At 37.6% G+C, this 17,374-nt stretch overlaps 1 protein-coding gene across 1 annotated transcript in view; it reads right to left on the bottom strand.

Moving 5' to 3' along the window:
- Positions 1–128: 128 nt before the first annotated feature.
- The window catches only part of Etfdh (electron transfer flavoprotein dehydrogenase), a 32,531-nt gene continuing 15,285 nt past the window's right edge, over positions 129–17,374 (bottom strand). The window contains exons 8-13 of the mRNA XM_026395962.2: positions 16,361–16,501; positions 15,066–15,209; positions 5,049–5,217; positions 2,420–2,602; positions 1,758–1,979; positions 129–672 (exon numbers count right to left, since the gene is read on the bottom strand). Coding sequence (XP_026251747.1) covers positions 509–672; positions 1,758–1,979; positions 2,420–2,602; positions 5,049–5,217; positions 15,066–15,209; positions 16,361–16,501 — 1,023 coding nt within the window. The 3' untranslated portion in view covers positions 129–508. The remainder of the gene's footprint in view (positions 673–1,757; positions 1,980–2,419; positions 2,603–5,048; positions 5,218–15,065; positions 15,210–16,360; positions 16,502–17,374) is intronic.

Below are 17,374 nucleotides of genomic sequence, written 5' to 3'. Positions count from 1 at the left end.
CACATAGGATTTGGCAGTTTTTCTGTGAAGGGCCAGATAGTAAAATTTTTACAGTCACCATCTAGTCTGTCACAATTACTCAGTTCTGTAGTTATAACTCAAGACAGTGTATAACCGATGGGCTTGGCTGGTTCAGTAAAACTTTATTCATAGTAAGTGCTGAGTTAGATGCTAATCCCTGGTCTAGAATGTATATTCATTTTTATATTTGAAGACTTAAATTTGGTAAATCAACTGTATAGTAAAGCCCAATAAGGCATTTTGCTGTTGGTGCTGAAATCTTGAACAATCAGAGGTAAGTAAATGCTACATAATTTTTAGTTTTATTGTAAGAGGAAATGTTTCATAATTTTTATGGGACAATTTTACATAGATATAGTATAAAACATTTATTTCACCAATAGTTATTTTGTGAAGGATACTTGTTAACTTCTGAATATTTTAATGTTAGTTTGCTATACATTTACATTTTAAATGTAAATGTTCCTGAAATGAAATAAATTGCAGTTTACATTCCATTATAAGCTGGTCCTCCTCCACCTTCGGGCACCACCCAGTTAATATTCTGACTTGGATCTTTAATATCACATGTTTTACAGTGCACACAGTTCTGAGCATTTATCTGTAACCGAAATCCATCACCTTGTTCCAAAGGTACAAATTCATAAACTCCTGAAAGTAAAAATGAATAATGTTAATGGAGTGGTACTAGGGATTAAACCTTGGGCCTTGCATATGCTTGACGAGCACTCTCTAAGCGGTGTATCCATAGCACTTTAATTTTTTTTTTTTAAATTTTGACATGGTTTTGCTAAGTTGTCTAGACTGGTTTTGAACTTGTGATCTTTCCTCAGCCTCCTGAGTAGCTAGTATAACAGGGGTATGTCACCATGCCCTGATTAACAGTAGAATTAAAAATCTTCACCTACAGAAACCTTAGAAGTTGTTTTCTGAATGCTAGAGAATGTCATTATATAATGACAATCTTGGTGTGTGCTGCGGGCTGCTGTTAGTTTATAAATGTATATAATAAAAAAAGTAGAGCAGTACTGACTAGGTGAGTCTTAACAAGGATCTTTGGTACTTGGCCATCTTTGAGATACACAAAGAAACACACACACACACCCATGCTGTAGCTAATAAAAGAAATCCACGTCTTGTCCTCAGGGCGTTTATAACCCCACAGTGATAACCTGGTTTCTTTAAAAAAAAAAAAAAAAGTCTACAAAAGGTCCTTGCATTCAAAGGGCTTGAGAATGTATTTATTCTCACATATCTGTATACTGTTGGTTCTAAAATAGCATTTGAGACCTGGTTTGGATTAATCTTAGCTGAAAGCAGTAAGAAGATATCATATTCATGGTGAATTTAAAGTTTAGGACCATTCCTAAACTCAGTATGGCCGTAACCTAGTCTAGCATGTGTATGCACATAGGAGCTGCCATGACAAAAGTAACTTTTTAATAACTGTTCTTTGTTACAAGAACAGAGGTGGTATTTTGTGTTCCATAATCCTTATCTTGGTCTGACATTTCTGGAGAAATGTCATCTGAATTAGGTTTAACCAAAATTCCCTATTATTTTATTATTGTTAACTATTAATGCTAATTGCAAACTCATTTAGGTATGAATTTCCTAAAAAGAGCTGAGTGTAGTGGTCATAACAACAATCTCCAAGCAATGGAAGTAAATAATTCCTAAATGGAATAATTTCTAAAATATTTGAAGCAGATTTAGGAATGGAAGGAAATTATTACCTGCAGGGCAGAATCGCTGCTCAGGCCCATCATATATTGATAGATTTCTGTTTACAGGTATGCTGTCGTCCTTTAAAGTTAAATGTGCTGGCTGGTCATGTTCATGATTAGTACCACTTAAAGCCACAGATGACAAGAGATCAAAACTGATCTGTCCATCAGGTTTTGGATATTCAATAGGTGTGCAATCTTTGGCTGGCTTAAGCTGATCAGAGTCAGAACCTTCAACAATTTTCAGAAAAATATTTTACATAACAACAGTTTTCAAGTATATGTATGTTTTTTTGATGCTGGGGATTGAACCCAGGCTTCTGTGTATGCTAAGCACACCCTCTACCACTGAGCTTTATCTCCAACCCTCCCTATGTTTCTACCTCTTCATCAGTGCCTTGTAAAAGATAGGCAAGTGTTCTTAACACTGAACTGCACCCCTTCCCACCCTCAAGTACTTTCTTAACATTATAAAAACCTGAAAATAACGCCAAAGAAATACGGCTTTAATCCTCTAGTTACAGATCTTTGAAAGACAGCAATTATAATTTCTCTAAGCAAGCAAGCTTATAAAACATGAAAAGATAAGGTCTTTTTCTCCATTAATTAATAGATCCCATTTATAAGCTTTTAAAGATTATAACATTGACATTTTAAAATGTTTGAATTACCTTTATGTTTTAGGGTCCATGGTTCCATTCCTCTCAATATCCAGTAAAATATTCCAGTGTAAATCATCCCTCCATATAAACCCAATGCTCCATGGCAGGAAGGTCTTATATTTCTAACAGAATATAGCTCTTTCCACACCCAAGATTTCTTCAAATTGTCCTCATACTCGGGTACATGGAGCCCTTTCATGAAAAACATGAAATGTTAACTGTAAAACAGCCTTAAGCTGCATAAAATACTCTATTGTTAAGGTATTTTGATAATGAAATATCTGATTAGTAAGTCATAAGTAATTTTTAAATGTTGGAATCTTCCAGAAAGATAATAGTTTGATGTACATGTTTGTTGACAGTAAACATTTGCTTTTTATTATTGTTTGTGGGTGCTGGGGATCAAATCCAGGTCTTTGCTTATGACAGGCAAGTACTCTACAATTGAGCTACAGTCCCAACCCTGAATACTTAACACTGGTAGTAAAGAAAATTAGTTTGAAAATTCAGCAAAACTGAGAAGAAAGCTTAAAAAGTTCATGCTACCAGTAAGTGAAAATTTGTATAGTTCATCACAGAAAATACCAACTGTGTCTGGATTGAAATATTTCCATGTGAAAATGTATTTTGAAGTCCTAAACTCCAAAATTTAAGACTTTCACTTTATAATAGGGTGGTTCCAGATGTAATTAAGGCTTCCTGGAGTAGAATGGGTCCCTAATTCAATATGACCAGTGTTCTTTTAAAAAGATGGAGACAGAGACTAAATTGCCAGAAGCCAAGGAATGTTTAAGGCTACCAGAAATTGGGGAGGCAAGATAAGATTCCTCTACAGACACTTCAGAGAGGCAATATTCCTGTTAATCCTTGATTTTGTGCTTCTAGCTTACAGAACTTGGAAAGAATAAATTGTTTTAAGTTACCTAGTTTAGGATACTTTGCTATGGTAGCTCTAGGAAATTGTAATACCTAAAATATGGTACACTACCTTTATGATTTAAGAAGACAATTGGTTCTTCTCATTGTCTTTCATGAACTCCACAGTGACTATGCTTTTTTCAGTTATTGTTTCCTGCCCTCGCTTCACTCCCTTTTCTCACAGGCTTTATTCCTTGCCTTTTGTGATACACTGGCTCTAGTACTATGTGTTGGTATTATGGGTATATGATACAGTTGAAGTATGGCTGGTGGTCCAATAAGGAACAATACTTGACAAAAACATTAGGAAAAATTTCTACCCAACCATTCCATTTCTGACTTAACTTTTCTGTGTTGTACCTCATCCCCTTCCACTCCCATATGCAAGGCCTCCATTCCTACAAAGACATTTGAAGGCATAACCAAGCTGCATAGTTTTTAATTTTCTACAGTGTACATGCTAGGTAATTACTCTACCACTGAGCTGTAACCTCCCATCCCCCAAGTTGTGTAATTCTAACTCGTGGAACATTTGTTATCTGTGATTTTAAGGAATAAAGCTATTATCAAATTATCTTTTCAGTTACTGTACTGTGTGCCAGGTCTTTAGGATTCAAAATGAACAAAGTCCTTGCTCTCTTGGAGTTTTCATCCAAGTGGAAAGTGTAAAAAGTATAAATAAGTAAATGATATAGTATGCCAAAAGGTGGGAAATGCTGAAGAAAAGTGTTGGGGGTGGGGATGGGAGTGCTACATATTGCAGATTAACTGTGTGGGCAAGAGAGGATCACTAGAGTGTTTGAACAAAGGTAAAGGATGAATGAGGGAGCAAGTTATGAGCAAAAACCTTAAGATAAGAGCAAGCATGGCATGTTTCAGGAATTACAAAGAGGCCCATGTGGCTGGAATGGAGAGTGATAAAAGGTGAAGTTAGAGGGGCAGGGTAACTTTGGTTTTGAGAAAAACAGAATCCCTTGAGGGTCTATTTAGATAAAGGGTTTACTGAGGTGTGAGTGCTGGCTGTTCTTCTCTACTACATTAGAAGGGTCATTTATATGCCTGTGCTTGCAGTGTTTGCTAAGGAATGCACGCTGGTATATGTGCGTTCTTACTGTGTGCCTTACATGGATGCAGTGTAAATGCAGTATTGTCAAATCTGGAATAGATTCTGGGGACAACACTGGTACTATTTTTTTTTTTTTTTGCTACATAGGAAACTAAGCCCAGAGGCACTCTACCATTGAGTGCATCCTCACTTTTTATTTTTATTTTGAGACAAGGCTTGCTAAATTGTGGAGGATCAGCCTCTAGAGTTGCTGGGATTACAGGCATATACCACCATGCCTGATAATTATTATACTTTTGATATGAAGAAAACAACATTGTTTTAAAGTTCTCTTGACAGTAAGTACTAAGAATATGTATGTATGTGTATATATATATATATATTTTTTTTTGTATAGCATATACCTTAATACTGTTCACAAAGGAACAGATACAGTATACATCTTTTTTTTTTGAATTTTTTAATATTTATTTTTTAGTTTTCGGTGGACACAACATCTTTGTATGTGGTGCTGAGGATCGAACCCGGGCCGCATGCATGCCAGGAGAGCGTGCTACCGCTTGAGCCACATCCCCAGCCCCAGTATACATCTTTAAGGTTAACTGTAACACACATAACCTGACAAAACTATTTCCTGTAGTAGGAATTTCTTACCTATTGTCTTTGATTGGAGATTTTCACTAGTTAGTTGATTAAAAATTGATTCTGCTGCCAAACTTCCACTTTTCATTGCAGTATGGGTACCTTTGATCTTGGGAACATTCAAGAAGCCAGGGCTACAACCAATTAGTAAACCACCAGGAAAGGTGAGTTTTGGTATAGACTGAGGAAAAAAGGTTCAGAATATACTGTTAGTGCAAATTAGGCAAAACTGAACATGCCAAAGTCTTCTACAGCTATAGGGAAAGGTTGAAAATAAATAAATGAAAATGAATGCAAGAAGGTAAAGAAATAGAGCAAGGGCAGTTTTCATTTGCCTTCCCTAAGAGTGAGGACTAGGACTATTGCTGTTTTTCTGTTAAAAGTTTTCCTTTCCTTTCAGGACAGATTTAAGATAGAAACATGTTTTAAAATGATTTTATTTATACATATCTATGTCACAGTTAAAAATGTTCTCTAAACCTGGATGACTACATTCTTAAGTTGTGATTTGCTTTTACATGTATTCTGGGAAAATACATGATTTAGAAGAAATTTTTATCTATCCTTTTTATTTCAGTTTGATATCTAGGGATGGAAATCTTTGATATAATTATGTTACCACTACAGCTAGGCTACACAATATATTTTGATTAACTTAATGAGCTGAATTTCCAAAAAAATTTTTTTAAAAATATTTTTTAGTTGTTGATGGGCCTTTATATTATTTATTTGTATGTGATGCTGAGAATCCAACCCAGTGCCTCCCATGATAGGTAAGCACTCTTCCACTGAGCTACAACCCAGCCCTCCAAAATTTTAAGACACGTATTTGAACTCCAGTATACTTTTTTTTTTCCCTGTGGGGGGTGAGAGGTTTACTGGGGACTAAACCAGGGGCAATTTACCACTGAGCTACATCCTCAACCCTTTTTTATTTTGAGACAGGGTCTCACTTAAATTGGCTAGGGCCTTGCTAAGTTGCTGAAGGTGGCTTTGAATTTGAGATCCTCCTGCCTCAGCCTCTTGATCCTCTGGGAATATAGGCATGTACTACTATGCCTGGCCAGTATACATTTTGGATTAAAAAAAGAATAATGTAATAAAGGGTGGCAATATTTTTAGTCAATAGGAGACTGTTTAGTTAACAGAAGAGTATATGCTGCTCACAAGTGTAGCAGTTGAAATAGTGATGGGTACATGGGAAAATGTACTCCATAGTTTAAAAAGGAAAGAGAACCAATGCAGAATTGTTCTTCCTTTCTGTATTTTTGTTCTCCAAGGGTTTCCTAAATTAAGCCATGGGCTTTTGTTGAGAAAGTGATGAGGTGGTAAAAGTTTGGCTAATAATGCTGAGACAGACTTGAAGAGGTGGTTAACAGGGAAACCACTGCCACCAGCTGCAAAAGAGACATGGTAAGGCCTGGCATGGTGGCACACGCCTGTAATTCTAGTGACTTGGGAAGCTGAGGCAGGAGAATCAAAAAATTTTGAGGTCAGCCTCAACAACTTAGTGAGACGCTGTATCAAAATAAAAATAAATAAATAAAAAGGCCTGGGGATGTATCTCAGTGGTAAAGCATCCCCAGTACCAACCAACAAACCAAAGACTAAGACATGGTGAAGGCTCTGTTTCATACCTCCTATCAATGACAAATAAGGATAAGGAAGAAGCAAAACTTACAGATAGAAGGAATGCTGGTAAAAGATAAGTATCAGGGCCCAAGTCCTTTCATAGTTTTTGTGGGTAATAAATTCATGACTGTTCCTGAGACCAAACTCAATATTAGAACCACAGAACAGCAATGAATTAGGATCACAAAGCAGTGGAGAAAAAGAGCTTTTTGGAATGCTACCAGCTGAAAACAGATAATGGTTAGGGACTTGGATAATGCCAATGTTTTTCTCAAATGAGGTGGTGACCTTTTTGATGCTTATTTAAGAGCTAGAAATGTGTGAAGGACATATATTGTTAGTTTAAGTTCTTTGAAACTGGGGGCTTAAATCCCATGAACAAAAATGTTACAGTAGGGTGGAGGCAGGATGTGTTTATTTTTAAGTTCTGGGAGGACACTATCCTGGGGGGCAGTTTTACTGAAAGCTGGACATCATGTTAGGAAGTGAGGGACAAAGGAAAAGACATGCTGAAAAATGTTGGACAATATTTCTTAGCTCAAAATAATTAAAACAATGTTTCTAATTACTGTCTCTCAAGATTTTCCAAAAACTTAGTGGGAATAAGTATTTGAATCTTTGATTAAGTGAGTATATTCAGGTAAAAAGTGCTTGTTTGTAGTCATCTCTTTCTATTAATCTGCAAATCATTTGAGATGTTTAAGTACATAAGGCAATGTTTTTAAATGAAAATTTGTATATTGAGATCTTTATATTATAAATTACACAGTAGAATTAGATTAATAGACAATATGAACATTATTTAAAGGAATTCAGTAGGCTTGAAAAGAGTTATGCGAATCAATAAATATGTCTAGCAAATGAATTACTACTCCAGAAACGAAAACACCTAATGAGAGTAATCCCATAGCAGAACTTAAGACAGTGTTAAGATTTTAGTGATTATGTTTATAATATACATAATGATTTTACTTTTCAATTATTGATACAGTAATAAAGCATTTAGAGCTTCATTTTAAGGTTAAGCCAACCCTCTTCTCCCATTTTTCTATTATCTGCTTATTTTATAATAAATTTTAAAAATCCAGTTTCCAAAATAGTGTTAGATTCTTAGAACATTAGAGACAGAAGGAATCATCTTTATTTTTACATATGATCCCTTATGGCCAGAGAAATTAACTTAGTCAAAATCATTTGGTAAGTTTTAGAGCTGGTTTTTAGAGCATCTTACTTGTCTAATACTATTTTCACAATAATAATAATGGTTTTAATCATAGCCATCTAGATCTTATTTCATTGTTTAGTATATTATTGATACATTAACTATATTTGAAATGATTTATTTCAGACATATAAATTAGGGGAGTTAAGGTTAAGATTAAGGTTGCTGAAAATTTGCCTTCAAGTTTCCTGGCAGTTAAGGACAATGGAGAGCAGGGCCCGGAGATCCAGGCCAACTGATTCGCGTGGCCTGCCCTGCGGCTACAGAAGGCGTGGCGCCTCAGTGAAGCCATTAATTGGCAAGCAGGGAGGTTAGGGAAGGCCATTAGGTGGAATCCCACCAGCCAAGCCCACACGGACCCTTGGGCCGAGCACGGGTTCTCAGAAGGGGAAGGAAGCGGTACAGTCCCATCCCCCACAGCGGACACTCCACCGAGGCAGTCAGCGGCCACCATCCGGGAAAGCTGAAGGATACACCGCCACTCTCCTTCAGAGTGCGACATCAAAACAGGTCGGTGTCATTCAGCTCACCCCCCAGACAGCGGGAATTCGCATAAAATCTCTCCTAGGCTTGCCGGGAGAGGGAGTATCAAGCTGAGCCTCCATACAGGCTAGGGGGAAACCAGAGACACCTGACCTCCAACCCCTCCTCCCAGTAGCAGCCAAAAGGAAACCTGGCTAGCCAGCGCTGGGGGAGGGGCAAGCAGAAAAAATCAAAGTGATAGAGTGCCAGGGATCCCAGCAGCCTGCAGCAGGGCCCGGAGATCCAGGCCAACTGATTCGCGTGGCCTGCCCTGCGGCTACAGAAGGCGTGGCGCCTCAGTGAAGCCATTAATTGGCAAGCAGGGAGGTTAGGGAAGGCCATTAGGTGGAATCCCACCAGCCAAGCCCACACGGACCCTTGGGCCGAGCACGGGATCTCAGAAGGGGAAGGAAGCGGTACAGTCCCATCCCCCACAGCGGACACTCCACCGAGGCAGTCAGCGGCCACCATCCGGGAAAGCTGAAGGATACACCGCCACTCTCCTTCAGAGTGCAACATCAAAACAGCGGACACTCCATCCAGGCAGTCAGTGGCCACCATCCGGGAAAGCTGAAGAATACACCACCACTCTCCAACAGCTTGCAACATCAAAACAGCCAGCAGCAGGACCCCGGAGATCCAGGCCAACTGATTCGCGCGGCCTGCCCCGCAGCTACAGAAGGCGTGGCGCCTCAGAGAAGCCATTAATTAGCAAGCAGGGAGGTTAGGGACTGCCATTAGGTGGAATCCCGCCAGCCAAGCCCACCGCCCACGCCCGGAACAGGCCCAGCGATCTGCCAGCATTGTAGTCACGACACCCCAATTGGAATAGGGACAGAGCAAGCCGCCTTCCACTCCCGGAACAGGCCCACTCCCGGAACAGGCCCAGAGAGCCGCCAGCGTGGCAGACACGTCACCCCAATTGGAGTAGGGGCACAGCCGCCTCCCGCACCTGCAAGGGAGACTTTTCAAGTATACAAGAGCAACATAAATAAATAGGGGGTAAATTTCAAAACACAACAGTTGCACCAAGCAGAAAGAAACGCGAGCAGTATGAAAAGACAAGGAAAGAAAGGACCACAAGCAATGCAGGTCAACTCAACTTTAGAAGAGGTAATAGCTGCAACAGATGGAATATCAGATAAAGAGTTCAGGATATATATGCTTCAGATGATCTGGAGTCTCAAGGAAGACATGAGACAGCAAAATCAGACAATGAAAGATCACATTGACAAACAAATCCAGGAAGTAAAAGATCAATTTCACAGGGAGATAGAGGTAATAAAAAACAAACAAATTGAAATTCTAGAAATGCAGGAAACAATAAACCAACTTAAAAACTCAATTGAGAATACTACCAGCAGAGTAGATCACTTAGAAGAGAGAACATCAGACAATGAAGACAAAGTATTTCAACTGGAAAAGAACATAGACAGCTCAGCAAGTCTGCTAAGAAACCATGAGCAGAACATCCAAGAATTATGGGACAATATCAAAAGACCAAATTTAAGAGTCATTGGGATACAGGAAGGCACAGAGCTCCATTCCAAAGGAATAAACAGTCTATTCAGTGAAATAATACGAGAAAACTTCCCAGAATTGAAGATTGAGACAGAATCCCAAATCCTAGAAGCCTACAGGACGCCGAATGTGCAAAATCATAAGAGATCCACACCTAGACACATTATAATGAAGATGTCCAACATACAGAATAAGGAGAGAATTTTAAAAGCTGCAAGAGAAAGAAAGCAGATTACATTTAGGGGTAAACCAATCAGGATAACAGCTGATCTCTCAACACAGACTCTGAAAGCTAGAAGATCCTGGAATAACATATTTCAAACACTGAAAGACAATGGGCTCCAACCAAGAATCGTGTATCCGGCGAAATTAAGCTTCAGGTTAGAAGATGAAATTAAAACCTTCCACAATAAACAAAAGTTAAAAGAATTCGCAGCTAGAAAACCATCTCTGCAAAAAATCCTTGGCAAAACATTACAGGAAGAGGAAATGGAAAACAACATTGAAAACCAACAATGGGAGGTAGGACAGTAAAGGGGGGAAAGTAGTCAAAGAGGATAACAAATCAGGTTTAGTAACATCAATAAACAAATATGGATAGAAGAACAAACCATATCTCAATAATAACCCTAAATGTTAATGGCTTAAACTCACCAATTAAGAGACACAGGCTAGTAGAATGGATCAAAAAACAAGACCCAACAATATGCTGTCTACAGGAGACGCATTTGATAGGAAAAGATATACATAGACTGAAGGTGAAAGGTTGGGAAAAATCATATCACTCATATGGACCGCGGAAACAAGCAGGAGTGTCCATACTCATATCTAATAAAATAGATTTCAAGCCAAAGCTAATCAAAAGGGATATAGAAGGACACTTCATACTGCTCAAGGGAACCATACACCAACAAGACATAACAATCATAAATATATATGCCCCAAATAATGGTGCAGCTGTATTCATCAAGCAAACTCTTCTCAAGTTCAAGAGTCTAATAGACCACCATACAATAATCATGGGAGACTTCAACACACCTCTCTCACCACTGGACAGATCTTCCAAACAAAAGTTAAATAAGGAAACTATAGAACTCAATAACACAATTAACAACCTAGACTTAATTGACATATATAGACTATACCACCCAACATCAAGTAGCTACACTTTTTTCTCAGCAGCACATGGAACCTTCTCAAAAATAGACCATATACTATGTCACAGGGCAACTCTTAGACAATACAAAGGGGTAGAGATAATACCATGCATCTTATCTGATCATAATGGAATGAAACTGAAAATCAATGATAAAAGAAGAAAGGAAAAAGCAAGCATCACCTGGAGAATGAACAATAGGTTGCTGAGTGATCAATGGGTTTTAGAAGACATCAAGGAGGAAATTAAAAAATTCCTAGAGTTAAATGAAAACACAGACACAACATATCGGAATCTATGGGACACATTGAAAGCAGTTCTAAGAGGAAAATTCATTGCTTGGAGTTCATTCCTCAAAAAAAGAAAAAACCAACAAATAAATGATCTCATACTTCATCTCAAAATCCTAGAAAAAGAAGAGCAAAACAACAGCAAAAGAAGTAGAAGGCAAGAAATAATTAAAATCAGAGCTGAAATTAATGAAATTGAAACAAAAGAAACAATTGAAAAAATTGACAAAACTAAAAGCTGGTTCTTTGAAAAAATAAATAAAATTGACAGACCCTTAGCCATGCTAACGAAGAGAAGAAGAGAGAGAACCCAAATTACTAGCATATGGGATGAAAAAGACAATATCACAACAGACACTTCAGAAATACATAAGATAATCAGAAATTACTTTGAATCCTTATACTCCAATAAAATAGAAGATAGTGAAGGCAAAGATAAATTCCTTGAGTCCTATGATCTGCCCAGATTGAGCCAGGAGGATATAGACAACCTAAACAGACCAATAACAATAGAGGAAATAGAAGAAACCATCAAAAGACTACCAACTAAGAAAAGCCCAGGACCGGATGGATATACAGCAGAGTTTTACAAAACCTTTAAAGAGGAACTAACACCAATACTTTTCAAGCTATTTCAGGAAATAGAAAAAGAGGGAGAACTTCCAAATTCATTCTACGAGGCCAACATCACCCTGATTCCGAAACCAGACAAAGACACATCAAAGAAGGAAAACTACAGACCAATATCTCTAATGAACCTTGACGCAAAAATCCTCAATAAAATTCTGGCGAATCGGATTCAAATACATATCAAAAAAATTATACATCATGATCAAGTAGGATTCATCCCTGGGATGCAAGGCTGGTTTAATATACGGAAATCAATAAATGTTATTCACCACATCAATAGACTTAGAAATAAGAACCATATGATCATCTCAATAGATGCAGAAAAAGCATTCGACAAAGTACAGCATCCCTTTATGTTCAAAACGCTAGAAAAATTAGGGATAACAGGATCATACCTCAACATTGTAAAAGCAATCTATGATAAGCCACAGGCCAGCATCATTCTGAATGGAGAAAAATGGAAGGCATTCCCTCTAAGATCTGGTACAAGACAGGGATGCCCTCTCTCACCACTTCTGTTCAACATAGTCCTCGAAACACTGGCCAGAGCAATTAGACAGTCAAAAGAAATTAAAGGCATAAAAATAGGAAAAGAAGAACTTAAATTATCACTATTTGCAGATGATATGATTCTATACCTAGCAGACCCAAAAGGGTCTACAAAGAAGCTATTAGAGCTAATAAATGAATTCAGCAAAGTGGCAGGATATAAGATCAACACGCATAAATCAAAGGCATTCCTGTATATGAGCGACAAATCCTCTGAAACGGAAATGAGGACAACTACTCCATTCACAATATCCCCCCAAAAAATAAAATACTTGGGAATCAACCTAACAAAAGAGGTGAAAGATTTATACAATGAAAATTACAGAACCCTAAAGAAAGACATAGAAGAAGACCTTAGAAGATGGAAAAACATACCCTGCTCATGGATAGGCAGAACTAACATCATCAAAATGGCGATATTACCAAAAGTTCTCTATAAGTTCAATGCAATGCCAATCAAAATCCCAACAGCATATCTTGTAGAAATAGATAAAAGAATCATGAAATTCATATGGAATAATAAAAGACCCAGAATAGCAAAAACAATACTAAGCAGGAAGTGTGAATCAGGCGGTATAGCGATACCAGACTTCAAACTATACTACAGAGCAATAGTAACAAAAACAGCATGGTACTGGTACCAAAACAGGCGGGTGGACCAATGGTACAGAATAGAGGACACAGTAACCAATCCACAAAACTACAACTATCTTATTTTTGATAAAGGGGCTAAAAGCATGCAATGGAGGAAGGATAGCATCTTCAACAAATGGTGCTGGGAAAACTGGAAATCCATTTGCACCAAAATGAATCTGAATCCCTATCTCTCGCCGTGCACAAAAGTTAACTCAAAATGGATCAAGGAGCTTGATATTAAATCAGAGACACGGCATCTGATAGAAGAAAAAGTTGGTTATGATCTACACGCTGTGGGATCGGGCTCCAAATTCCTCAATAGGACACCCATAGCGCTAGAGTTAACAAATAGAATCAACAAATGGGACTTACTCAAACTAAAAAGTTTTTTCTCAGCAAAAGAAACAATAAGAGAGATAAATAGGGAGCCTACATCCTGGGAACAAATCTTTACTCCACACACTTCAGATAGAGCCCTAATAACCAGAATATACAAAGAACTCAAAAAATTAGACAATAAGATAACAAATAACCCAATCAATAAATGGGCCAAGGACCTGAACAGACACTTCTCAGAGGAGGACATACAATCAATCAACAAGTACATGAAAAAATGCTCACCATCGCTAGCAGTCAGAGAAATGCAAATCAAAACTACCCTAAGATACCATCTCACTCCAGTAAGACTGGCAGCCATTAGGAAGTCAAACAACAATAAGTGCTGGAGAGGATGCGGGGAAAAGGGCACTCTTGTTCATTGCTGGTGGGACTGCAAATTGGTGCAGCCAATTTGGAAAGCAGTATGGAGATTTCTCGGAAAGCTGGGAATGGAACCACCATTTGACCCAGCTATTCCCCTTCTCGGTCTATTCCCTAAAGCCCTAACAAGAGCATGCTACAGGGACACTGCTACATCGATGTTCATAGCAGCTCAATTCACGATAGCAAGACTGTGGAACCAGCCTAGATGCCCTTCAATAGATGAATGGATAAAAAAAATGTGGCATTTATACACTATGGAGTATTACTCTGCATTAAAAAATGACAAAATTATAGAATTTGGAGGGAAATGGATGGCATTAGAGCAGATTATGCTAAGTGAAGCTAGTCCATCTTTAAAAAACAAATACCAAATGACTCCTTTGATATAAGGGGTGTAAACAAGGACAGGGTAGGGACGAAGAGCTTGAGAAGAATATTTACAGTAAACAGGGATGAGAGGTGGGAGGGAAAGGGAGTGAGAAGGGAAATTGCATGGAAATGGAAGGCGATCCTCAGGGTTATACAAAATGTCATATAAGAGGTAAGGAGGGGTAAGTCAAGAGAATACAAATGGAAGACATGATTTACAGTAGAAGGGGTAGAGAGAAAAAAGGGGAGGGGAGGGGAGGGGAGGGGAGGGGGGATAGTAGACAATAGGACAGACAGCAGAATACATCAGACACTAGAAAGGCAATATGTCAATCAATGGAAGGGTAACTGATGTGATACAGCAATTTGTATCGGGGTAAAAGCGGGAGTTCATAATCCACTTGAATCAAACCGTGTAATATGATGTATTAAGAACTATGTAATGTTATGAACGACCAATAAAAAAAAAAAAAAAAAAAAAAAAAAAAAGGACAATGGAAATATCATGTGTTATCACTTTGTGGTTGAAAATAAACTGACAAGACCCTCATGAATCTCTAGAGATCAATATAGTCTTAAAATTAAATTCATAGTATATACAATTTAATTACCATGTACATGGTTTTATAAAAATTTTCTTTCTATGAGATAATTTTCTATTCTTTCTCAGTTGGTTATAACTTATTTTCAGTTTGGAATTGATAATACATAAATAAGGAAAAACCAATTGGAAGAGTTACCTGAAAGCCACCTTCATTGAGAGCTCTGGCTCCATAGGCAATTCTTTTTCCACCTTCCAATGTTGGCTGAATGCTGGGATGGTGTTTCCACCTTTGGAATTCTCTGAATGGACTCAGGTATGGATTTTGATAGTCTAGACCAACCTTAAAATGTGTACATTTAAATTTGACTATTTATAAGCAAATAAATATGTTAAATTTCTCACATGCAAAGTATATGCAGAAACATATACAATAATGCAAATTTAAACAAGTGATTATAAAATCTGTGTGGAAAAGAAAGCACAGACAAAAGGTTACCATGTGTTTATAATCAGCAAAACTTAAGAAATTTGGAGCATATTAACAAATCACTGCTCTGGAAATAAAAGTCCAATATGAAAAATATCTATAGGTATCTTAGATTATGCTTTTACAAAAGGAGTTGTAATTAATTATTATTCATTTATCAATATCAACTCTAGGAGTCAACTAATAATCCACTACTACAGTACTACTAGGGCAAAAATGAAGAAAAAGGATGTAAACTACATTTAGAAAAAAAAGAATAAGGGATATAGGTTACATTCTATAAGGCATTACTGAAGTGCTGGAATTACTAACTACACCGTTTTTCTTTGGTTAGATTAAATGAATCAATATCCAAAGGTGATGCACTGAACACTTGACCAGAGGTAAAAACACCTATATGCATAAATTTAACAATGTGTTATGTACAATCCTACCCATGACACTAAAATATAAGATTGCCACCAAATGCAAAGTATAGAAACTTTTACTTCTCTTTTCCTTGAAATGTTCATGATGCTGCAAAGATGTAGGTGGTCAAGAAAGAAGAAGCTACTTATATTTTTAAAAAGTTGTAGGTTCAAATCCAGTTTGATTTCATATTTGGTGGCAGCATGCCATAGTGGAAATGGGCTTTGAAGGCAGATAACTTCACGCATGAATCCTGCTTCCATCATTTGGTGTGCTTGGAAAAACCGTTTAACTTGTTTGGACTTCAGCTTTCTCATAAACTCTAAGGATATGCTTACTTCATAGGACTCTTAGGAAAGTTAGTAATATCAATAAAGTGTCTAGCATGGTGCCTGGAATGTAGTAGCTGCTATTATTATGTGTTTCTAAGTCCACTGATTTTTATGATAGTGATAAGCACTTTACATATTAGTAAAACTGAAAAACAAGATTTAAATGAAAAGCATTTTATATTTCCCAATTCAAAACCCTTGCTTTACAAAACTGATGATCCTATAACTCTACCAGATTTTTTCTGTAATGGGGATATAACTTACCACAAAACCAAGAGCTACGAGGGGTTCACCTTCATTTAAATGATAGAGGAAAGAGCCTCCATAAGTATGCCTGTCCAAGGGCCATCCAACTGTGTGATCCACTCTTCCAGGTTTCCACTTCTTTTCATCAATAATCCATAACTAAAAAACAAAAATTCAAAATGTTCCTATAGTATTAATTATAACAAAGACTATAATATGCAACAAAAAACTACTTCATATATCAAAGAATTATATCAATTTGTAGCATATTTATTTATTTATTTTATGTGGTGCTAAACTCGAACCCAGTGCCTCACACATGCTAGGCAAGCAAGCACTCTACCAGTGGGCCACAACCCCAGCCCAATTTGTAGCATGTTGAATCTGAGTAAAGAAATGAGTTGGAAAAATTATGAACCCTTTTGGCCTGGGGCTGTGGTTCAGTGGTAGAGCACTGGCCTGGCACACGTGAGGCCCTGGGTTCGATCCTCAGCACCTCATAAAAATAAAGGTATCGTGTCCAACTACAACTAAAAAATAAATATTTAAAAAAATTATGAACGCTTTTTAAGACATTAGAGTTTCAAACTGGCCAAACTTTTGTGTGATTATAGAAAACACCAGTGAAAGGATGAGGGAAACTTCTGGGGTGCTGGTAATGTTCTCTGTTTCCACCTAGGTGACAAGTTATATGAATGTGTTTACTGTGTTAAAATTATTGGGGCTGCACACTTGAGATCTGTTTATAATACATGAGCTATTCTCCGTATATTTTTGGACTTAGGATTTAATCTAGGGACGCTCAACCCTGAGTCATATCCCCAACCCTTTTTATGTTTTTTATTTAGAGACAGGGTCTGGCTCAGTTGCTTAGGGCCTCACTAAGCTGCTGAATGAAGCTGGCTTTGAACTTATAATCCTCCTGCCTCAGCCTCCTGAGCCACTGGGATTATAGGGGTGTGCCATCCTGCCTGCTTCCTAATTAAATTTTAGACTGCAGATCCATATACTATGCCTGGTGTGTACTGTATA

This window comes from Urocitellus parryii, chromosome 10 (genome assembly GCF_045843805.1).
Source record: "Urocitellus parryii isolate mUroPar1 chromosome 10, mUroPar1.hap1, whole genome shotgun sequence".
Taxonomy (NCBI): domain Eukaryota; kingdom Metazoa; phylum Chordata; class Mammalia; order Rodentia; family Sciuridae; genus Urocitellus; species Urocitellus parryii.
This window is presented reverse-complemented; position numbering and strand designations above follow the sequence as displayed.